The sequence below is a fragment of the Neltuma alba genome, unplaced genomic scaffold (assembly GCF_004799145.2).
Source record: "Neltuma alba isolate B1F8T4 unplaced genomic scaffold, ASM479914v2 tig00011367_pilon, whole genome shotgun sequence".
Taxonomy (NCBI): Eukaryota; Viridiplantae; Streptophyta; class Magnoliopsida; order Fabales; family Fabaceae; genus Neltuma; species Neltuma alba.
The window spans coordinates 218,689-243,620 of record NW_021636064.1 but is presented as its reverse complement, the minus strand read 5'-3'; the positions used below and the strand labels follow the sequence as shown (position 1 = coordinate 243,620).

The window sequence follows — 24,932 nt, the reverse complement described above, 5'->3', positions numbered from 1 at the left end:
TATATAATGCCATATGAATTTATTTGAGGAGAGAAAATGGTATTAGAACATGTCCCTGTGGTTCCAGGTAAGTTAGGACATGAAAAAATACCCTATATGGTGCAGAATGGCAAGATAGATGGAGGAATACCTAAGGGTTGTATTTTGCATGAATTTATATTAATTTCCTCCCTATTCTAATGCCTTAATGATGAAGGAAAATGCAAGAGACAAGTGCATGGTTTGATGGCAAAAGAAGGTATTATGTGTACAGTCAGATGCAAGACACGTGTACGGTTGGATTAAAAGCATGTGGATTGTGATATAAGCATGATGTCATCATGATGAGGTAAGCATGATGTTATCGGACACTTGTCACCATAAGATTAAAAGAGAAAATGGACGGTCTAGATCAAGCCACACATTTTTAAGATCAACGGCCCATATTCAGTCTTATTTTCTATAAATACCCTCCCCTCCCTGTCATTTGGTCCAAGCTCATGGAAACCTTAGGGAAGCTCTGGCAACATGATAATAAATGAAGGGTAAAATTGTATTATGTCTCATGTAAACAAAGTCAATATGATAATAAATGAAGGGTAAAATTGTACATCCATATAAAAAATTTCTCTCAATACCCTATAAATAGGATGAAAATTAAAAATGTTTTCTCTCTTTATCTTACAAATAGGTCCAAAGGAGTATTTAAGAAAAAACGCATGAGCCATAGTAGGCAAAGATAGTAACACATTTTTATATCTTGAATATTTTGATTGTTCATCTACTTATAATATGAAATATCGTGAGACCCGATTGAGAGAAAAAGGGTCCTGGGCGGTCTATGGGTCAGCGTCTAATGGTCCAGTAACGCGCTATTGGGATGCCCAATGATCCAGAGCCAAGTGAAGCTTCCGCCTCCCCCTCCTGGTGATTTTCTCATCCTTCTCCCCATTTCGCGGCTGCCGTTTCCAAGCACGCCATGGGGTTCCCCCTGTCATCTCATTCTTCTCGCCTCCCATCTGCATGAGAGCGGAGAATTGAGGAGCTTCTATCATTATTGTGCTCCTGCTGGGTATTGTGAAACAAAGAAAGGAGCTGCAATTTGCCTCCACCCTAACGCACATCATTTTCCGCACATTATTTTCCCTTTAGCTTCATAGATCATCTTTAGTAATTTTTCCGTCCGCCCCATATCATTGTTCCCATGTCAATATTCCCTTTGCTGCATCCCTTGGTGACTGTGACCTTTTCTGCTAATTATTTTGGTTTGATTGCTTGATTTTGTGAAATTTCCTGAAATCTTAGCCTTCTCACCTGCCATCTTTCATCTTCCAAACCTTCACCCTTCCCCAAAGCAGCTTTCATCTTTCACCCTTCCCCAAATCTGGTAAGATTCGTACGTTCTTTGAGATTGAAAGATCCTGATTTTTCCATTATTGTTGGCAAAACCTTGCTCGATTCCAATGCCAAGCGATCAATGCATTTTGTTTTTTTTCCCCCAACCAATTGATGATTGATTTCAATGATCCCGAATTTGATTTTGAATCTTTCAAAATGAAATTATGAGTTAAACAATTGATTATTGATTTCAATTTTGATTTTGAATCTTTTTGGTGTTGATCCTATCAGCTTAGTTTGATCTTTCTAATTTTGATCTTTTATGTATTTTGGTTTGTCTCTCAGATTCAGATTTTTGATGACACCATTATTGTTAATAATCAATCCTGAATATGTTGTCTTAGCTATTCAAATCACTCTATCGGATATAGCCTGCGGTATCTCAAAATCCACACAGCAACATCGATTTGATGTATATATTCTGATTCCACTGGTAGCTTATTAATTATTAATTAATAATAATTAATATATTTGAGATTTCAGTTTCGACCATTACTAATAATATATTAGTGTGGCTGCTAAATTCCATCCGTTATGTATCTTTGATATCCGTTAAATAACACTTAATAATTAGGCCCTCCTTAGTGTTACTAACCTAAATCCTTCCATCTACCTAATCATGGTACCCATTTCATCATATTTAAATTAAATTTAACTTCTCCAAGCCCTGCATCTATCATAAACTTGGAGTTCCACACTTGAAGTTCAATCATCAGGTACGTTTCCTCACTTGAAATTTTATCATAACCTTTTATTTATTGTTATGAATTTTGAATTGATATGAATACCCTTCTTCTGCCAGCCTCTTCCTACATGTATCTATTTAGATTTGCTTTTCACAGATTATGATTCTGGTTGTTGAAATTTGCTTGTCATCCAAAATATTTAATCTTATTCATTATTAATAAGAATGTGAAATAATTTTGAATTGAATTTTGATGGGTTGATTTTTACACTTTTTAAAAGGTTTAGTATAATTTTTTATTTTGATCCTCTAAATTTGGGACCATTTTTGTTTTGGCCTCTCAAATTTCAAGCTTGTAGTTTTAGTCCTTGAATTTAACCCATCTTAAAATGTTAGCCTCTGAAGTTGTAACAGTGTTACCATTTTGCTGAATATCATTAATAGCTTCAAACGCATCTTAAAATGTTAATCTCTGAAGTTGCAATAGTGTTAAAATTATGTTGAAATGTCATTAATAAATTTATAAGAAGTGATGTATATTGAAATAAAAATCTATTGATGCCAAGACCAAGTCCTAATGTTTGTTTGCAGTGCTAGGAATTGGAATCTCTTTAGTTACACGAAAACAGGTTTCAGAAAAGGAAGATTGTTCTGCTCATGCGAGAACTCAGGTTAGTAAAAGTAAAACACTAAAACTTCATTGGAGAGAGAATTGCATGAGCTCAGGTCAATTAGATTCTCTCTTTTTAAAAGGATCACTGTGCCTGCACTATAATGGTATTAATAATTTTTCTCAATATATCATTAAACTTTTGCAGTTTGTTTCATCGTAGCACGTAAGATTGATTATAATAATTCAAAGAGATGGGGTGAACAAGTTGGGCAGAAATATGAGTGAATGATGTTCATATCTCCTTAATCATTGGACGAGACATATGACTCTTAAAATTTTCTATTCAACGTCATCTGCTCACAATTTAGCTTTGGGTTTAATAACTCTTAAAGTTTAGGCCCTTCTCAATCGTAATAGATGGGTAGGGTAATTGTAGCTTCTTCCTTGGATGCACAAGATGGATGTATAACTTTTGGTTTGATGACTCTTAAGGTTTAGGGTCTTCTCAACAGTAACTAATACGTAGGATAATTGTAGCTTCCTCCTTGAATGCACAAGATGGACGTACGGAATAATTTAATTCAATCCAATTATTATGTTATGTAAACAGTGTAATAATAATGAATTATTAATTAATAATTAATAATAATTGATAATTAATTTACAATTATTTTTATTTAGTGCTCATTGACATTCATCTCACCCTATTTAAATACCATACGATGTACCTGATAGTGCAGTTTTGTTAACTTCACATTCAGCATCAAGTAATAATCTCATTTTCCTAAGCTCCACATCAGCTTTAGATTTGTTTACATTACATTTTACCAACAGTGGTTGAGACAATTGATGTGCTTTCCTTCTTCAGTAGGTGACAAGAAGATCATCAACATACTATGGCTAGCATTACACAAGACCACATCAAAGATATCAATGACAGTAAAGATACATGGACTATTGTTGCCCGTGTTCTCAGAAAGTGGATTGCGTACAAGAAGACTCCACCCTATGCTCCATGGAGGATTGGCCTACTTCTTGTGGATGAGCAGGTGAGCTAGAAATTGGCATTTCTTGATTAATTAAGATTTACTACTATTAGTTATTAGTTAACCCCACAAAATTGATACAGGGTTATAGAATAGAAGGTTTTGTAACACAAAGAGGGCTGTTTGAGCATTACAAAAATGAACCCAAAGAGGGTGGCGTATACTACTTTGAAAACTTTGAGGTTGTTGACAATAGAGATCAATACAGAGTTACAGCACATTCCTGGAGGCTTAAGTTTCATGCTACTACCTACTTTGAAGAATCAGATTTGCCAATTCCTGGTGAGGCATACAACTTCGTCCCCATAAAAGATATTGCTGAATTCACAACAAAGAATGAGGGGCTGATTGGTTAGTACTATAGGGTTATGTTTAAGATCCAAATGTTAGCTTTTCACTTCTATTTTAATCATGTGATAAACAAATTGTGTGCAGATGTGATGGGCTTCCTCCATGGATTTGGCGCCTTGCAAGAATACAAGAATGAGTTTGGAACTTCCAAGAGACTAAATCTCACTCTTGTTGACAAAAACCAAGAACCACTCCCTAAGATTTTTTTTAAAAATATTACATTTTACATGTACACTTAATTAAATTTGAACATATATATATTACATTGAAAATATTTATATATTATGTTTCTGTCTACTTTCTGCATTGGTTCATAGAAAGTGATGCAATATTACAATTTATTTGTATAAATGCTATATTTTTATGCATATTTGTTTCTAATGGTATCTAAAACTTGCTGTAGAGTCTCAGTTAATGTACACACCTCAACATTTTCTAATTTTCCCCTTCAAGAACATTTTAACAAAGTCATATTCCTCACGTGTTAACTTAGCTAGCCAAATGTGACCTGCAGTGAACGCGCAATAAATGTGGTGCTATTTGGTACTTGCGCAGTCAACACATTTAACAGCAAGAGTCATGAACTCCAGCCCCCTATTGTTGTGATGGTTAGGTTTGGCAGGCTTAACAAGCCTACAGGTAAAGCATTCTGTCTCTAAGACATCCTCAATTTCAATATCCTTACTCTGTATTTATTAGTAATAATATGTCTGTCATTATTAGCACATGGTCACATTACCAATGTGTTCGAAGCAACCGAGGTTTCATTCAATCCTAATATTCCAGAGGCTCAACTTTTACTGCAAAGGTTACATTTGATGAAAATCTACTTCTACATTATAAAATTGTTATTCATTTAAATTTATTTATCCAGTGAAAAAAATTAATTGTCTACATTGATATTATTACTAGCCTTGATGAAACACTTGGAGGGAGCCAACGTTTCTCTCAGGTAACAAATGCCGATTATCAGCTTCTTGACAATAAGTCCCTGTTAACTTTTCCAACAAGAATACATGTGGCTGAACTCTCCAAAATTAACAAGGTTAGAACATATCTCTATTTATGCAAGCATTTTGTTGAGACTTTTTAGAACTGGAATGGAATATTTTAAGACATGTTTTATAATACTAAATCTAGATTTAGATTCTCATATGAAACCGTGAGGTACATTGCCATCAAGGGCCTATTTTTATTTGGGTGAAATATCGAAGGAATGAAGTTAAACTCTTTGGTCCTTAAACATAAAATTATGCAATACTCAAATGTAATTTGCCCTCTAATTATTCCTTAGGGCACATAATTGTTATAATGAAAATTTTATTAAAACCATTCTCTCCTTGACACTAGGCATGTGAGGTTGTGATCAAGGTTTTTGTTCAGAAAGTTGAAATCGCTTATGGCTGGACCTACGATGGATGAGTATGCGACAGTAAACCATCACAAGAAAATGACAAACTTCAATGCAAAAGTTGTAAGAATGACGTCTTGGTCACCACACCTAAGTATGGTTCTATGTTATCTTCTATCTACACCAAACACACTTGCGCCTCATTTATTTGAAATGCATTGATGAAAAATGAACATCACATTGAAACACTATCATACCAATTCACAGATTTAAAGTCCATTACAAGGTGTTTGATTCAACGGGTAAATGTTCAGTCATATTTTTCAATCGCCTTGCTTCTAATCTCATTGGCTTCTCAGCTGAGGAGCTGAAGGAAAAGTTAGCAAAGGTTTGAGTCCATAATTACACTAAATTTCTAACTCATTGGCTATATTCTACAATTCTCATCGGTTGTTTCCATTTCAGGAGAGAAAAAACAAGGTTCTTTTCCAGAAGAACTAAGCAATTGCGTGGGTCAAGAAATGCTTATCAAGCTCAAAATCAAGGAAAACAACATCAAGTTTCGAAAAAGCAGTATAGGCGTAACCCAGTACACTACTGATAAGGAGCTGCTACATCAATTTACTTACTCTGACATTAAGGCATGAGGACATCTCTCCCTTTATATCTTTCACCTAAATGTTTCAGTCTAACATATTAAAACTACTGTGCAAAATTATGTAGGGGAGCCAACTTAACATAACTAATAATGTTACTTTTGAGCAGTCCATAATTGAGTCTCCTGTCTCACAGCAACCAACAACATCATCATCAAGTGCCATAGTGAGTGAGGACCGTGACGCTCTAGTATCTCAGTTGCTTTCCTCTCCGGATTTATTGTCCAAATGTAAAAAACACACGGCTGATTCCTCTATTGATGTTGATGACATGAGACTGTCTAACCACTCAACTTCAAACTCCAGCTATATGAAGCCACTGAAGAACATTAAAAAGGAAGAGTGAAGTTCAAGACTGATTTCTCAGCCTTCAATCGACACCATTATCTATTAGTTATCTTATGGGATTATGACTTGTGGTTTAATAAGGTGTTTTGTGTTTTGATTATGTATTGATGGATTTATGTTATTATGATTGAATTTCTCTTCCTAATTTAATTTTATAGTTTTAGGAGGAGTTGGAAAGCTAGATTACATTTTACTCTCACTAATGAATTAAAATAACAAAATCACTAATAATTTAATTAGTTATACAAAATTAGATATTGTTCATATTTGTCTGATTTATATATCACTCAATAAATTAATTAACTTTTTACAAATTGTTACTATTACTATTACTCCTTCATCATTAATTTACAAGTCCAAACAGATCTTTTTTTAAATATATTAATTACTAATTAATAACTAATAAGAAGATAATTAATATAATAATTTGGCACTTAATAATTAATCAGAATAATCAATTATACTTAAATATAAATTATTTATAATTATAATTATATTCTAATCTTAGAAAATTTTATTATTATAATTTGAATTTTACAATTATAAAAATTAGAGTTGAAAAATAAAGCATACATATGTTTAACTAAAAATTTAAAAGAATATTAACATAAGATTATTATAATAATTCATTATGTATAGAATATTATTATTTAGAGAATAAAGAATAAAAACTATGAGGACGTAATTAAAAATAAGGTAAAACAGTAAAGATCTAACAGAAAGGGAAAAAAATCATAAGGACCTGACTAAAAACATGTGAAATTATAAGGACTTGATAACAAGAACAAAATTTAGAAGCGCATTATTAAAAATCAGTTGAACCTGTGAGGATTTGCATAGGCTATTTCATACTCTCCATTTTAAGGTATTTTCTCAATAGTAGACATTATCATTACTTAATTTTTCATGCATTAAACATAAATTAATTTAAGTATAATAATATATTTTCACGAATGGTGATATTCACGAAGGTCAGTCATGATGCTAGATAGTCTTTCTGTTTTTTTTAATAACAATAATAATTTATTGTGAAATATTTATATATTTTCTTAATTCTTAGTGCAAGACTTAATTAGCTAATTTGGATACACTAGGGATGTTAGTTAAATTAGTTAATATAATAAATTTTCCCTAAAACACCCTAATCTAATTATGCTTGTAGATTGTGGAGTCCTATTTACATTACATAATAAACAATTTTAATTGAACAATGCGTATATTTCCTTTTCAATCATTTTAAATTTTCCTGTTTTTTTTATCCCTGGTTTCAAATAACATATTTTTAAATATTATCAATGTCATGCATCGTGAAGTTAATTAGTTCAGGACAAATATAATTTAATTTGGCTTATAACTACAAAACCTGCACGGCAATTATTATGTACAAATTTAACCAATTGAAGCGTAACAGCCAAGTTCTTCCATTTGCATCTCGTCTGTTGCAGTGTAACAGCCAGCTTAATCTGTTTGTTTTTGCTCAAAGTGAACTGATACAAGGTATTGAATGACCCAATTAACGATCAATAATTGAGAGGCAAATAACACTACTGAGGAATGCAATGCAATTAACATACTATCATGAGCTTTACCATCTTGCGCCCACACAGTTACCCTCTCTTTGCATCAGATTAACTTTTTACTTATTACACACTCCACTGCCGGCATTTAGATGATCTCTACAGCGTTCCCACATTTGAAAGAAACCACATGGACAACACCGCATCAAGGCTCAACCTTCAAAGCTCTAAACAAGGCAAGTTTCCCTTCACTTATGATGCGATATGTTAGCTAGTTGCTTTATCTTTGCCCCATTGCTAAAGCAAAATTATATTCATCAACAAAAGGACTCGTGGCTCTATTTAACAGTAGAATGATAGTTCATGGAGTTTTCTTTAAAAATATAATATATATGTGTATATACATGTAGATTGCGTATATACACATGAACAACTAAAGTAATAGTTTAGAAAATTTTACATTATAATTTATCAAACTGTGCAATTCTTTTTTTGCATAAAATAAAGCGTATTCTCACTATCTACCATGACAAACTATAATTAGTGCTCAACTTTTTGTTTGGTTGTTAATCGAAATAATATTCTGATTTAGACAGCTGTTATTATCAAACTCCACATTTTTACTATTTATATCATTTTTTTACATTACAAAATGCCACAAAATACCCTGTACGAACTGAGTGGTTTGATTAAAGGGAGATAAATTTTGCTCCGGTTAATATTTCTAATCAACTAAATGTGTAACATAAAATCTGGAAAATTTTCCACCATATGGCATTAAATGGTTTCTCATACGGGAAAGGAGTCAAATACTTAAATGAGACAATATGGCATTAAATGGTTTCTCATACGGGAAAGGAGACAAATACTTAAATGAGATAACAATGAAGTTATGCATACGTGTTATATTAAGGAAACATTATCCTAAGTACATGATTGTTGTTGCTGTTATCACTGCGATTTTTTTGGATGATTATTGCACAAGATTGAACTGTTCGGTGCACATCATGGTTCTAATCAACCAAATGTGTAACATAAAATCTGGAAAATTTTCAAGAATATGGCATTAAATAGTTTCTCATATGGGAAAGGAGTCAAATGCTTAAATGAGATAACAATGAAGTTATGCATAGGTGTTATTTTAAGGAAACATTATCCTAAGTACATGATTGTTGTTGCTGTTATAATTGTGATTTTTCTGGATGATTATTGCACAAGATTGAACTATTTGGTGCACATTATATTTGTCAAATAAGAACTAAGACTCCACATGCTAAAAAAGATGGTACTTTAAAAGCTGGAAATATCTAGATTACAGGGTGAAGGCAATATTAAAACACTTGAATGATTAAATAGTACTTGAAGATTCTAGAATAATGGGTTCAGTTCTGCATCTTGTTATATAGTAGACGTTGGTTGACTTCTCTTTGTGGGTATTGCATAGAAATGTTAAAAAGTAACAGATATAGCATCAATGTGGGCGTCTATGACGCTTTGGTACTGATGAAAATTTGCAGTTGAAATGAAAGATACAATACACTTTAGTAATAAGCATATTCATATCTTGTGCTAATGATTGAAATAATTCAATGACAGATCATACAAATCATTATATACAGGAGTCAATCTTGCACAAATCAAAGAAAAGCCGGTTTCAGGACACAACCAACGAAGATGCTACCGTTAATCCCATCCTCGATCAACATATCATAACGGGTACTTCCTTCTTCTCCAATAAATGTCTCATGTCATTAATTCCTATAGTGCCCAGGATAAAGTTAGTTCCGTAGAAATATAGCAACTTTATTTTCATAGTGATACTAGAAATGCAGGGGACAAAAGTGTTTCACCCCTCAATTTTATAGCATAATTAATTTTATTAATTTTATATAATACGACAAAAATCCAATTTCAGGTTCCAACTATGCCTCCAACATTTATTGATTTTGAAGCAAATATACATATAAACTCTCAGGGGGAAAAAAAAAAGCGGTCACATTATTAATTAATCACTATATTAAATTCAGATTGCCATATTTTTGTTCCTACTTCTTTTCTGAAATTAATTTTTTTCGTACACAATGTTTTATTATAATTACCACACTTATTTTTAAATTTGTCCAATATAATCAACTAGAATAGTCATAAACACATTGCTATAGAAATTAACACAAACAAAATGTAGTGTATTGCCCCCCAGTCAATAGGTAATGTGTGGTCATGATGCAACCAAGAGAAATAATTGGATGAAACCCCACCTTACACACAGGCACTGGTATAGAAGTTGCCCATCATGACACACAAATGACCAGTAAGACTGAATGCACCCAGCCTCATGTGTCGGCTACAAGCTACTTAGACGATGGCGACCCCATCTACGAGTGTCAATCTTGTGGGGCCTTACTTTGGCTAGGCGAGCGCCTCAAGCGTTGCTCTTCTTCTGAATACCCACTTTTCTTGATTTGCTGCTGTCATGGCAAGGTTGTTGTGCCTTACCTCCAAAGGCCACAAGAACAATTCCGGCACCTTTTCTTCCAGAAAGGACATCCGAAATCTAAAAACTTCTTGGCAAACATAAGAGCATACAATAATATGTTCTGCTTTACTTCTATGAGAGGAAAGATTAACCATTCCCTCAACTCCTGTGGAGGCGGCCCCTACACCTTCACCATGTCCGAACAAAACTATCATCTCTTGGGAAGCTTATTGCCACCTGAAGGATACCCCCCTGTGTACTCACAGTTGTACATTTATGACACAGATAATGAAATAAGGAACCGGATGGCAGCGATCAGGTGCGTCCCCCTCTTGCTACTTACATCCTCTATCACCATGTTAACTCTACTACACAGCTCAAAATAAACCCCTTGGCTTTGGATTGCAGCCACCATCCAGACAAATCAGGAGTTGATGAAGCCATTGCTGTCGACATTAAAGATTGCCTCGATCAGCATAATGCCCTGGTCAAGAAATACCGTATGGCATCAGAGATCCTTCGCAAAGGCAACACTGCCGAAGTTAGGATACGGCTCGTCAAAGAATCAAACGATAGGAGCAGAAATTATGAGCTTCCCATGGCATCGGAGGTCGCAGCGTTGATAGTCGGAGATTTTGATGAATCATATGTCAATAGAGATATAATCATAGAAAAGAAAGCAAGCTCCTTGAAGCGTGTCCATGAACTACATAAGTCTTACTTGCCTCTTCAATATCCCCTTATCTTCCACTACGACAATAACGGATTCGTACCAAAGACAGAACGTTGTTAACAACGCATCTCTTATCAGCACAAAGAAGAAAAAGTACCTCACAATACGAGAGTACCTAGCTTTCAGACTGATGGACAGAAATATAGAGGACTCCGTGTTACTACACTCAAAGAGGTTATTACAGCAATTCATTGTAGACGTCTTTGCAATGGTCGAGAGTGAGAGGCTTGACTATATAAGAAGACACCAGAGAGAGCTCAGGGTTGACCTATACAAAGGACTCGCTGATGTAATAACAAGGGGCGAAACAGATCCGTCCAACACAGGAAAGAGGATAATCCTACCTTCTTCTTTCACTGGAGGTGCTAGATACATGATCCACAACTACTAGGATGCAATGGCCATATGCAGATGGGCAGGATACCATGATATCTTCCTAACATTCACTTGCAATCCCGCATGGCCTGAGATAACAAGATTCTGCCAAAAACACAACCTCAACCCATCTGATCGACCCGACATTTTGACAAGGATGTTCAGCCTCAAACTTGCAACACTGATGAAATGCATTAAGGAGAAAAAAATATTCGGCAAAATCAAAGCAGGTAACAATACAACCTCCCTTTAATCACCTCTCCACAAAGTACGGGGGACTTACATGCTTCGTTTCCAAAGACCATCTAACACAATATCCCACCCTCTAACAAATACAAAAACTATAGTTAAATTATCACATTTGCTTCTATAACTTCAAAATACACCACCATTGTATATTGATATGCTGAATTTCAGAGATATATACGATAGAGTTCCAGAAGCGGGGGCTGCCGCACGCACACATCATATTGTTCATAGAGCCATGTGACAAACCTAGGATGACTGAGGACATTGACAAAATCATCTCAGCAAAGATACCAGATAAAGACGCAACCCCACACTGTACGAGCTTGTCACCAATTTTATGATCCATGGACCCTGTGGTAGCTCTAATCAGAAATCACCTTGCATGAAAGATGGAAAGTGCTCAAAGTATTTCCCCAGAAGATATGCAGCTCATACAACAATAGACGATGAGGGGTACCCCACATATCATAGGAGGAACAATGGCAGAACGACTATGAAAAAAGGGATTCAATTGGACAATAGATATGTCGTGCCGTACAACGCTCAACTGTTACGGCTCTTCCAGGGCCACTTGAATGTCGAGAAGACAAACCAATCAAGGGCTATCAAGTATTTGTTCAAATACATCAGCAAGGGCCATGACCGTGTCATCGCAAGGATCTACCACAACGATAAGCTCGGTAGGTCACAACGTGATTTTGATGAGATCTCACATTACCTTAATTGTAGATACATCTCAGCCTGCGACGGCGCATGGTGAATATTCTCACTTGACATTCACCACAGGTACCCCTCTGTCGAGAGGCTGAGCTTCCATCTCCCAGATCAGCAGGCTGTTTTTTACACGGCTAATGATGAAATGCCTTCACTGGTTGGAAGGCCCCGGGTGAAGGAGTCAATGTTTCTTGGATGGCTCGCCAAGAATAAAGAAAACTCATTCGCAAGGACCTTAACATATACCGAGTTCTCACAGTATTACACTTTCAATAAGCAAAAAAGGGAATGGAGGATGTGCCAGAGAGGATTCTCCGTTGGTAGATTAGCTCATGTAGCGCCATCACAAGGTGAGGCTTACTACCTCCGGGTCCTACTGACTAAGATGAGAGGGCCCCTCAGCTACAGAGACATCAAGACAGTAGACAACGTCATCCAACCAACATTTAGGGCGGCGTGCTATGCGCTGGGGTTGCTTCAAGATGATCAAGAGTACATCGACGCGGTAAAAGAGGCGGCCTTTTGGGCTACAAGTCAATACCTCAAGAGATTCTTCGTCAGCATGCTCTTATGCCATTGATTGTCTAACCCCATTTTAGCCTGGGAGCAAACAAAGCATCTCATATGTGAATACCTTCTGTACATACCACGGCACGACCCATGGCATCAAGGTAGAATAGACATCACCTAAACTATGTTTCACTCATACAACATTCTGGACATACAATGCACACCCTGCACCGATACCACGTCGTCACCCCCATTAACGACATCTGTTAATGTTACACTTGACGGGCCATGACATCTCTTACTTTTTATGACCTGCAGAAATATCAATCACCGAATCAGATAGGGACGCTGGACTGATTGAGATTCAGAGGCTGCTCCTCAAGAACGGCAGGTCACTGGACGACTACCAATCACTACCAAAACCAAGCTCCACCGAATTCTTGGACACAACAAACAACTTGCTACTACAGGAACTTAGCTATGACAAAGATGCTTGTGCCGCGGACGCCGCAAGGTTGGTAGCCTCACTGACAGATGAGCAAACAAAGATATTCCACGAAGTCCTTAATGCAGTCAGCAGGACAACAGGTGGGTTCTACTTTGTCTACGGTTACGGGGGCACTGGCAAGACCTTTCTTTGGAATGCCCTGACCGTAGCCGTACGAGCAAATAGAGATGTGGTCATCAACGTTGCATCGAGCGGAATAGCAGCAACTCTACTGCCATCAGGAAGGACTGCTCATTCGAGATTCGCAATCCCCATTGACATAAATGAAGACTCCACATGTAACATTAGCCACGGTTCCCCTGTGTCTCACTTACAGCGGTCTGCAAAATTAATCATTTGGGATGAGGTGCCAATGATAAAACGGCACTATGTAGAGGCTGTCGATCGAACATTAAAGGATATAATGAGGTGCAACCTCCCATTCGGCGGAAAGTGCGTCGTCATGGGGGGTGATTTTAGGCAGATATTGCCTGTCATACCGAAGGGATTCCGAGCAGACATTATAGATGCTGCTATAAACTCATCCGTTCTTTGGTCGGCGTGCAAGCTGTTCCAGCTCACTAAAAACATGAGCCTACAGACGGCATCAGAGGTAATAGACCAAAAAAAGATCAGTAAATTTTCCAAATGGTTGCTTGACATTGGCGACGGTATAATTGGACTACCCCATGAGGGCACGACGAACATTGAGATCCTGGTCGATTTCCTCATTACCGACTCCCTCAACCCTATCCACTCTATAGTCTCCTCCATATATCCTGCACTCCACCAGAACATCACGCATCCAAACTACCTCACAGAAAGGGCGATTTTAGCCCCCACGACTGATGTCATCGACCAGATAACGATTACATGCTGTCACTCCTCCCTAGAGACTCCATTCAGTATCTCAGCTCCGACTCAGTCTCCAACACCAATCAGGATAGCAGCTCATTTCAAGATTTGTACTCTACAGAATTCCTCAACACCATAAACTGCTCCGGGATGCCGCATCACAGGCTCTCTTTGAAGGTCGAAATACCAGTCATGCTGTTGCGAAATATCAACCAGTCTGCAAGCTTGTGCAATGGAACAAGGCTGCGAATCACATATCTAGGCAAGAACTTCATCAGGGTGGTCGCATTAAACGGAAGGAGTGCAGGTGATTAGGTCCTCATCCACCTCATGGACATGAATCCGTCAGAGACCACCCTCCCATTCAAAATGACCAGACGACAATTCCCGTTCATAATCTCTTTTGCGATGACCATCAACAAGAGCTAGGGCCAGTCATTAACAAACGTCGGTTTGTACCTGCCCAGGCCAGTGTTCACACATGAACAGCTGTATGTCGCATTGTCAAGGGTTAAGAATATGGACGGTCTCAAATATTGATCCTCGATTCTGACAGTAAACCCACGAATGTTACTCGAAATGTTGTCTACAGGGAAGTCTTCCAAAATGTACATTTGGAGTGATCTCATTCTCAACATCATGGGTTGACTACAGTTTTCGCACTATTACTATGAGGACTTCCAACGACAGTACTTCACAGTTCATCTCCTCTGTCAGTCTTGAATTAATCAAATATTAATCAAATAATGCATACTTAACAAACAGCCTCCATAAAGAATAGTTGCACAGGTGAAAGATTCTATCGGGAGGTCTTCCACCAACGTTACTCGTGGTGTGGTTTCTTGGGAGGTCATTCAGAATGTCCTTTCCAAGTGACCAAATCATCCATTTCGCGAACAGGCTTTGAACTTCACATTATCAATATGACAACTACCATAATTATGCTACGTCTAGAACTCTATGACTCTACGATTAACTTACATTTATGTACTTCAGGCAATCAGATAACCATCCTCACCTCTTATATAACTTGTAGCTTAAACAAGCATAATAATACATATCCCACAAAAAAAAAAATTCCATGCATAGCGACCGTCCGTGCAGCGCACGGGGAGAAAGTTCAACTTCATATTATCAATATGACAACTACCATAATTATGCTACGTCTAGAACTCTATGACTCTACGATTAACTTACATTTATGCACTTCAGGCAATCAGATAACCATCCTCACCTCTTATATAACTTGTAGCTTAAACGAGCATAATAATACATAACAATAAAAAAAAATCCATGCATAGCAACCATCCGTGCAGCGCACGGGGAGAAAGTCCTAGTTAATTATAAATGCGCATCCACCTAATTAGTCTCAGCATTTTGCAAATTAAATTAAGAATTCATAGAATATCATAACAACATTCATTGCATTTAAAAAAAAGGAAAAAAAAAAACAAGAAGAAGACTTGATAAAAGGTGTGGCACGCCACTAAATTTACTAATGCACGTAAACTAATAACATACTATTTTCTATCTTAACTATAAGATTTCATTTAGTGTCTACAAACAAGGTCTTATAATTAGGACCAAAGGTAGTATATTTCTATAGCTAGTAGTGCTCATGTAGCATTAGCAACATGATGACGACGACGACGATGACAACGATGACGATGATGATGAAGAATCCTTACGAAGGATTAATGAAGCTGTTTTATTTACTCATTACATAGTACCATACATCTAGATGTCTTTAACTAGAGACATGACTACCATCTTTTGCCGTTGCCAGTGGTGGTGGTGACCGGGATGGTATTGACGGCAACCGGATGGGTGGTAGTACGATTGCAAAACTGGGAGAGATGAGAACCAAAATGGCAAGAAGGACGAAGAAGAAGAAGAAGGGAAATGGTGAAGCCATGATGTCATGAGCTTTGTGATTGTGTTTGGCGCAGGGAAGGAGCAGAGTGAGATTGGTTTATATAGGCTTTGGCTAACTAGCCCATGCTATAACAAGGCCATTTGTTACATCATCACATTAATTATTGTATTTCGTATGTTACTGTATATATAAAATATTCAGTGGGGTTCAGCAAACAAACATATATTCTAAAATCTGTGTGTGTGTGACCATTCCAATAACTCTAGGGTTATGAATTAGTGCCCATGTTTGAATGGGTTCGTGTTACCCAAAAATTTCGTGGTCCTAAAAGCATTATAGTACGGTGTTAGTTCACATGCCACGCATCTGGATTAGACAAAGTTACTATTTAACGGGTTAGTTTGGATTAGCAGTAAAAAAAAAAAGTTTATTTTCAATTTGATTTTTAAAAAAATGAAATTAGGTAATGTGATTTATGTTTAGATTGACTGTCATAAAAGTTAGTTTGTAAAAATTGAATTAGGTAAAAGTTGTTTGAATTATAATTGAATAAATAAGTTTAGCTTGTAAAATTATCAAAATAGGTATGACTTTTATTAAAATAAAAAATAAAAAAATAAAGTCACATAATTTAAAAAATTTAAATTATTTTAATAGAAAGAAGTGAAATTTAAGACCTAAGTATATTTTAAAAAATCAGAAATATTATATAAAAAAAATTTGTACCCAATCATGCTTAACAGTTTCACCAAAAGTAAGTTTCCTCTGCTTATGCCTAATCGTGCTTCTGATGTTACTTTTTGCCTATGAGTAAAATTAATGAAAAGCTCAACCAAACATGTTTTAAATTTGTAATCATGCTTATCAGACTTACAAGCCGCTTTTGGCCTCTTGAACGCCTAGCCAAACAGGCTCAACATTCAGCTAAGATGACTAGATGACACTGTTTGGAATGGAATCAGCTTCGGTCCCCTTTGGATCATCCAAATTTAATCTGGATACTCCATATTTAATATTTTTAATTAATTATTTTTAAATAAAAAATATACTTTTAAAAAAGTAATAATTAGGATGTGACCTTTATTTTAGATTTTATAGCCATTAAAATAATTATTTTAAGAAACAAAAATAAAAAAATTTTGACCATTCAGATTTGATCTAGACAGCACAGAAGAGATGAGTTTTGAATGTTTATTTCTAAGATGTTTACCACCCAAACCAGTCCTGCTTCGAATATATGCTTATAATAATTCAAGAAATTTTTATTGAGACAAGGACATCCATTCCGAAAATGGAAAATTACATTGAACAAATCACGTCTAAGGATAGCAATGGAATCGTAGGGTGGCCTCTAACAAATATCAAACCTTGCTACATTCAAATACCAAAAGTTTCCATGGCCTCTGGCATAACAATCAAATTACAATAACGTTATTGTTCTATATGAAAATAAATAATTGCTTATATGCATCAAATTCACATATTTAAAATACATAATGTTTGACTAAGTAAATATATTTTTAAAAGCATGAGCATAAGAGTAGAAAATATGTTACTCCCTTGTGTCATTACAAAAAATCAGCTAATTACTAACGGAATTAGCGACGGAAATAATTCTGTGGCTAATTTCTAACGGATTACTGGAAAAAATTCTGTCACTAAATTTAGCTATGGAATTAGTGACAATTTTTTTCATCAGAAATTTTCGTGACTAAAATTTTATAATCAAAATTATTCACAGAATTTTAAAGTCATAAATTTCTGTGATTAATTTTGTGGCTGAAATTTTATAATTAAAATTTAGCCAAGGAATTAGCCACAGAATTTTTTCCGTCAAAAAATTCCGTGGCTAAAATTTTATAATTAAAATTATTTAATTTTTTTATATAGAATAATCTATTAGATTTATTATGGTAGCTATTTTTTAAAAAAATAATTTACGATTTAGAATTCAAAAATTCAAAATTAGTGTCATTGGAAATTAATATTATATTAAAAATATTTTTTAAAAAATAAATCATTATAAAATAAATAGTAAAACAAATATCTAAAAATTATTTCATCATAAAAGTAGTTATGATTAAAATTATCATATAGTTTATTTTTAGTTCTAATAATATATATATGTGTGTATATATACTTGTTTGTGTAAGAGAATACTATATATATTTAATATTGTATAATAAGTCAATTAGTTCATTATAGCTCAACTGGTAAAGCCGCGTGTGCGCACAAATGAGGTCCTTGGTTTGAGCAATGGAGAAGTCACTTTGAAGAGGAATTATATGGTAGCGACATGTGGAGATGAGGTGGGGACACATGGTAGGAGAAGTCACTTTAGAGAGGAATTATATGGTAGTAACAGGTGGAGATGAGGTGGCGACACATGGCAGAGGAAGTGAGATGGCAATTGGTAGAGGTGACACGTGACATTTTAATTTTTTTAAAAATATATTAATTACTGACGGAATTAGTGACAGAAATTAACCGTCGCTAATTCTGTCGGTAATTAGAGACAAAAAATTCTATCAGTAATTAGAGACGGAAAAATTCCGTCGGTAATTAGCCACGAAATTGAAATTCTGTGGCTAATTCCGTTAGTAATTAGTGACGGAATTGATTCTATTGCTAATATGATTCCGTCGCTAAATAAAAATTCTCTAGTTAGATTCCGTCGCTAATCATATGTTTTTTGGTAGTGCGATCCTTTCTATAATATTTAAATTTTTGAATTGATCCGGTTCCTATTATAAGATTCACTACTATATATATATGATTGAAACTTTTGTTCAAATTCTTCTTTCCAAAGGGGTATCCTGCTGGCAGTTTGGGACAAGATCAATAATGGATGAATGCATTTGATAGAGTTGAGATGATAACAAAATGTCATATATAATTCATAACGATTCTGCTAAAACCGAAAACTTTAGTTCATTCATGAAGGATTCATGGAAAGAACAAAAATTTGAGCCGCCCATAAATAATGGATGAAAAATTAGGCCTAAAGAATCCAAGCAAATGAACAAAAATTTTATCCATTCATAAATATTGCTAAAAATTGAGTAAGCGGCTGACAACAGTTGAAGTGGTGTTGAATGAAACTTTAATTCATTCATGAAGGATTCACAAAAAGAAAAAAGAGAGCTCTTCAACAAAACTAAGCAGAATGTCCATCTGAATGAAGTTGTTCAAACTTTCTTAACTCTAAAAGCAAAATACACCACAAAACATGAAATACACACACACAGTTACTATCCAAAGCAAGCTGTTACAATTATTAAATATACCAACTCCATATAGCGAAGAAGTGTCATAAGAGCTATCCACCAATTCATATGACAATTTTGAAAGTGGATAGTTTTTGCTTAATTGCAAGCAACTATGCCAAAACATCTCTGATATCCATTCTTTCACCAGGCAATCCTGCACAGCATGCCACACCAATCCCAGCAAAGCTAGCTAGAGACTCTTGAATTTGGCGTTCCATGTTTGAATTCCGCATAACGTTCCTATGATCTCTATCAGATAGAACAAGCAAATTTGGATCCACAATCTCAAGGACTCCATCCGGTAATGCTAGCTTGCAGAATTCGGGTAGACTTAGATCCTCACGAAACGTTTCATCTGTTGGCTTCTTTCCAGTGAGCATCTCTAGCATAAGAATCCCATAGCTGTAGATGTCCCCTTTTGTTGTAACTTGGCCACTTTCGCCGTACTCTAACCAAGCATTAATATTCTTTAGAGAATATAAAAGTCCATGTAATAGTTGAAGTAATTTTTAGGTAAAAATAGACCTTTTCAAAACTTTTCACTGATATACCAAATTTTTAGTTAGTCTTGAAGTTTAGCACACTCAGGATGTAGTTTCTATTAATTAATGATTACTAGAAAATAAATAGGTTCATATTGGAGAATATAAAAACAGCAACATATGAAGAGTCAAACTTCGAGGAATATAGCCTATTGTTCCCTTAATTGCTGAAGATGTAGTTTGGTTCTCACCAGAGCAGCTTGTAATTTCACGAAGAAGCCTAGCCAATCCAAAGTCTCCTAAGTGTGCGACCATATCATCACTAGGAAGAACATTACTTGGCTTGATATCGCAATGAACAATAGGTTCCTCAAAACCATGATGAAGATAATCCAAGGCATGAGCCACATCAATGGCTGCATCCAATCTTTGTCTAAAATTCATATATAAATCTCTACGTTCACCAAGTTCATTTGCTGATAACCAATTCTCCAAGCTCCCGTTAGGCATGAACTGAAATACAAGGGCCTTAAAATCATTGCCTTTGTAATCAACACTAGAACATGTAGTCAGAATCTTCAAAAGATTCCTATGACGAACTTTACTAAGAGTTTTGCATTATGTTATGAAACTTTTTGTTGCCCCATGTGCTTGCAAATTTAACACCTTTACAGCAATAAAACTTTCAAAGTGCTGAAGAGTTCCTTTATATACAGAACCAAAGCTTCCTACACCAACCAAATTGGATGATGAAAATCCATTAGTTGCATTATGCAGCTCGTTATAAGTAATACTCAAACGAGCATTTTTGGTGGGGAAGACGTGGAACAGGAGAACTTTTTATGTTTGCTTCTCTTGCAAATGATTAAGCAAATTGCAAAACAAGTAAGAGCACCACCGCTTATCACAATGATAAGGATTATAACATTCTTCTGTATCAGGAGCTCAGTTCCAAGTTTACCAGCCAATTTCAATATAGGTTTTCGCGATTGGTGACACTAATATTTCCTAAATGTTAGAGATTGCAATATACAAAATTTTTAAGCCAGTATATTTAGTCCACAAATAGTAAAATTATAAACTGAAAAAAAATGACACTACTCATCACTTACTTGGACAAACAAATCTGTATGTGTTTTTCCATCATATAGAACTAGCTCAGTTCTTGCACCCACCTTCGTTAGAGCATCGGCAAACTTTTTACTGGAAAGCGTAAACAGTGTACTTATCAAAATCCGAAAGCGATAAATAAAGCCACTAACAGTTGTATGAGAAAATAAATAAATAAAGCCACGGACAGTTTGACCAAAATAAGTAATAGTTTAGCAAGATTAAATATAGAATTTAAGCTTCCATATAAAGAATATAACATTTGGTGTTTTGACCAGAGGCATATCAGATATAATAGAAAGTGGGGGGCAAAAAAGCAACCGGAAGTGCCACTGAAGTTACTTACTGTAATGATATTAAGAGTTAGTGAGGCTTTATAATAGCACAAATGATATATTGTAAGAATATCCTCAAGATACTTCAAAATTTTCCTTCAACAAAGCCGTAATATAATAAATGCTTTAAACACAGAATTTCTAAGGCTACATATTAACCTGGATTCTGATGGTATGGAACGATCATCACTTCCATGAAACAGAATAATGGGAGGCAAGAGAAGAATGGCATCTTTAAAGCTCGAGTCCAGAACTTTGACTTCTGGGGAAAACTTTCTCAACGATTGTTCACCTTCCATAATGCTGCAATGAAACTCAGTCTTGTAAGGAAGCAACACCAACAATTTTTTTTTAAAAAAATTTTCAGGCTTTTTATGGGGTGGAGAGGGTAGGGCAAGCATGAGGGGGCAAAACCAGGTAACCACTATTAACAATTTTTAGGGAAGAAACCTTAGAAAAGTGGAACGATATAAGCCACGTTGATGAAAGTGATCCACTAAATCCAATAAGTTGTACCTGCAAACATATAATAAGGTTAATAGAGGTGCACTTGATCATGTATAAACTAATTGATCAATGAGCACAAGCAGAGCATATTTATTTATTGCCATGCTTTCTCCACACCACCAAACATGCAACCACATTCTTGCTGCAAAGTCGGAAACTGTGGTTACATATATAGCAGCCTTGAAACTCTGGCCAAAATTATTCTTCTTTGAAACAGAAGAATTGGACTTCAGAGCATGGAAAGGCTCCTGTCATAGGTTTTGATTCCGTAGAAGAAGACGATGACAGAAATGTGCTACGGTGGGTGAAAACTCCAGCATGTACTCACCAACACTAAGATTGATTTTCCCAAAGTAGAAGGCGAGGATCCTAAGGCGTGGATTCTCAAGGCAGAGAAATATTTTAAGTACTATGAAACTCCAGATGATTTAAAGGTTGATGTGGAATCAATGCATCATGAAGGAGATGCGTTAGATCTCTTTGCATGGCTAGATTCTGGTCGTATAGTCTTGTACTGGGAGGAGTTGTTTCAAGCACTAGCAAACCTTTATGGCCCAATGGAATATCAAAATCCTGATGAGTTCTTACTGGTATAAAGCAAACTGGTACTTCACAAGAATGCTGTCAGAAATTTGTAAAAATGTTAAAGTGCAAATTTATCCTAGAATTTTTTACCCAGGGGCGCTGAGTACTAGGAAGTTTTTTTTAGGTGCAAATTTACCCCAGAAGTTTAAATTGGTTGCAGTTTTGCCCTTTGCTGTTAAAAAAACTAACGTTGACTGTTAGAATAGTAATATTAACTGTTAACATTTTTTCCTTAACGATAAGGGGCAAAATGGCTATGAATTTAAACTTTCAAGACAAATTTGCACCTAAAAGAACTTCTTGGTGCCCAGCACTCCTGAGTAAAAACTTCTGAGATAAATTTGTATCTTAACTCTGTGTAAAAAGATTTGCTAGAGTAAAAAACTGGACAGAGCATGTTTATTAGGAGTTTTCCTTAGTAGCTTGAAGAAGGAACAGAAGTCTGATGTTGGAATTTGAAAGCCACGTATCATTTAGGAATTTGAAAGTCTGAGGTCATAGCCCAGAATGCCTGTGCACCTAAAGTCTCATTTCTCTATTGTCATATGTTTGGGTACACTAGAAAAAAACATGCTTTTAGCGATAGAATTTAGCGATGGAATTTTTTATTTAGCGACGGAATTAGTGACGGATTAGCAACGGAACGAATTAGCAACGGAATTGAAATTCCGTCGCTAACTCGATTTTTTAAAAAATAAAATGAAATGACACGTGGCACCTTTACCAATTGCCACGTCATCACTGGGACCACCTCCACTTGTCGCTGCCACATCACCTCCGCCCCGCGTGTCACACCTCTGCTTGCCACATGTGCACCATATGTCACCACTCACATAATTCCCTTCTCAAAGTGACTTCTCCATGACTTGAACCCAGGATCTCCTCCGTGCGCACGTGTCACAACTGGTAAAGCCGCACATACGCACGGAGGAGGTCTTGGGTTCAAGCTATGGAGAAGTAACTTTGAGAAGGGAATTATGTGGTGATGACACGTGGCGCACACGTGGCAGGCAGAGGTGTGACACGTGGCGCACGCGTGGCAGTAGATGTGAGGTGGCAACGACACGTGGAGGTGGTCTCAGTGATGACGTGGCAATTGGTAGAGGTGCCACGTGACATTTTATTTTATTTTTTAAAAAATCGAGTTAGCGATGGATTAGCGGCGGAATTCAAAATTCCGTCGCTAATTAATTAGCGACAGAGGAATTAGCGACGGAAAAAATTCCATCGCTAAAACCATGTTTTTTTGTAGTGATTAGCAACATGATGACGATGACAATGACGACGACGACAATGATGATGATGATGATGATTCCTTACGAAGGATTAATGAAGCTCTTTTATTTACTCATTACACAGTACCATACATCTAGACGTCTTTAACTAGAGACATGACTGCCATCTTTTGCTGTTGCTGGTGGTGGTGGTGATTGGGGTGGTATGTACAGCAACTGTATGGGTGGTAGTGGCGGTGGCAGCGGCTGCCTGATGTGTGGTAGTACGATTGCAAAACCGGGAGAGATGAGAACCAAAATGGCAAGAAGGAGGAGGAAGAAGGGCAATGGTGAAGCCATTATGTAAGGAGCTTTGTGATTGTGTTTGGCGCAGGGAAAGAGCAGAGTGAGATTGGTTTATATAGGCTTTGGCTAACTAGCCCATGCCATAACAAGGCCATTTGTTACATCATCACATTAATTATTGTATTTCGTATGTTACTGTATATGTAAAATGCTCAGCGGGGTGCAGCAAACAAACATATATTCTACAATATATACATGACCATTCCAATAACTTCATAATCCACTAGGGTTATGAATTAGTGCCATGTTTGAATGGGTTCGTGTTACCCAAAAATATCGTGGTCCTAAAAGCATTATAGTACGGTGTTAGTTCACAGGCCACGCATTTGGATTAGATAGAGTTACTGCTTAACGGTCCGTTTGGATTAGCAGTAAAAATTGAATTAGGTAAAAGTTGTTTGAATTATGATTGAATAAATAAGTTTAGTTTGTAAAATTATTAAAATGGGTATGATTTTTATTAAAATAAAAAATGAAAATAAATTCACATAATGTAAAAAATTTAAATTACTTTAATAGAAAGAAGTGAAATTTAAGACCAAAATATATTATTAAAAAAATTTATAAATTCACATAATGTAAAAAATTTAAATTACTTTAATAGAAAGAAGTGAAATTTAAGACCAAAATATATTATAAAAAAATTTTGTACCCAATCGTGCTTAACAGTTTCACCAAAAGTAAGTTTCCGCTGCTTATGCCTAATCGTGCTTCTGATGTTACTTTTTGCCTATGAGTAAAATTAACAAAATGCTCAACCAAACATGTTTTAAATTTGTAATCATGCTTATGAGACTTATAAGCCACTTTTGGCCTCTTGAACGCCTAGCCAAACAGGCTCAACA

General features: G+C 35.8%; 3 protein-coding genes across 3 annotated transcripts; 1 reads left to right on the top strand and 2 right to left on the bottom strand.

Moving 5' to 3' along the window:
- The first annotated feature begins 3,571 nt into the window (after positions 1–3,571).
- LOC114712501 (uncharacterized) lies at positions 3,572–6,425 on the top strand. Its single transcript, XM_028897046.1, has 6 exons — positions 3,572–3,724; positions 3,805–4,072; positions 4,628–4,711; positions 4,796–4,880; positions 5,691–5,811; positions 6,147–6,425. Exons 1-6 carry the CDS (start codon positions 3,572–3,574, stop codon positions 6,423–6,425), a joined length of 990 nt encoding a protein of 329 aa, XP_028752879.1.
- Positions 6,426–19,598: 13,173 nt separating this feature from the next.
- Positions 19,599–20,712, bottom strand: LOC114712500 (receptor kinase-like protein Xa21). The gene is made up of 2 exons (XM_028897045.1): positions 20,165–20,712; positions 19,599–19,936 (listed from the first exon to the last, which is right to left on the bottom strand). Exons 1-2 carry the CDS (start codon positions 20,478–20,480, stop codon positions 19,599–19,601), a joined length of 654 nt encoding a protein of 217 aa, XP_028752878.1. The 5' UTR covers positions 20,481–20,712.
- Positions 20,713–21,067: 355 nt separating this feature from the next.
- Positions 21,068–24,081, bottom strand: LOC114712499 (uncharacterized). Its single transcript, XM_028897044.1, has 5 exons — positions 23,899–24,081; positions 22,055–22,170; positions 21,866–21,964; positions 21,575–21,718; positions 21,068–21,173 (listed from the first exon to the last, which is right to left on the bottom strand). Exons 1-5 carry the CDS (start codon positions 24,079–24,081, stop codon positions 21,068–21,070), a joined length of 648 nt encoding a protein of 215 aa, XP_028752877.1.
- Between the last annotated feature and the right edge of the window lie 851 nt (positions 24,082–24,932).

Coding starts and splice junctions, on each gene's coding strand:
- LOC114712501 (XM_028897046.1), top strand. CDS start 3,572: ATGGCTAGCATTACACAAGACCACATCAAAGATATCAATGACAGTAAA. Junction 3,725..3,804: donor TACTTCTTGTGGATGAGCAG/GTGAGCTAGAAA, acceptor AAATTGATACAG/GGTTATAGAATAGAAGGTTT. Junction 5,812..6,146: donor TGAAGGAAAAGTTAGCAAAG/GTTTGAGTCCAT, acceptor AAAATTATGTAG/GGGAGCCAACTTAACATAAC.
- LOC114712500 (XM_028897045.1), bottom strand. CDS start 20,480: ATGCCTAACGGGAGCTTGGAGAATTGGTTATCAGCAAATGAACTTGGT. Junction 19,937..20,164: donor AATAGGCTATATTCCTCGAA/GTTTGACTCTTC, acceptor ATGCTTGGTTAG/AGTACGGCGAAAGTGGCCAA.
- LOC114712499 (XM_028897044.1), bottom strand. CDS start 24,081: ATGGCTTCACCATTGCCCTTCTTCCTCCTCCTTCTTGCCATTTTGGTT. Junction 21,965..22,054: donor GACTTTGCAGCAAGAATGTG/GTTGCATGTTTG, acceptor TACATGATCAAG/TGCACCTCTATTAACCTTAT. Junction 21,719..21,865: donor TATCGTTCCACTTTTCTAAG/GTTTCTTCCCTA, acceptor GTTTCATTGCAG/CATTATGGAAGGTGAACAAT.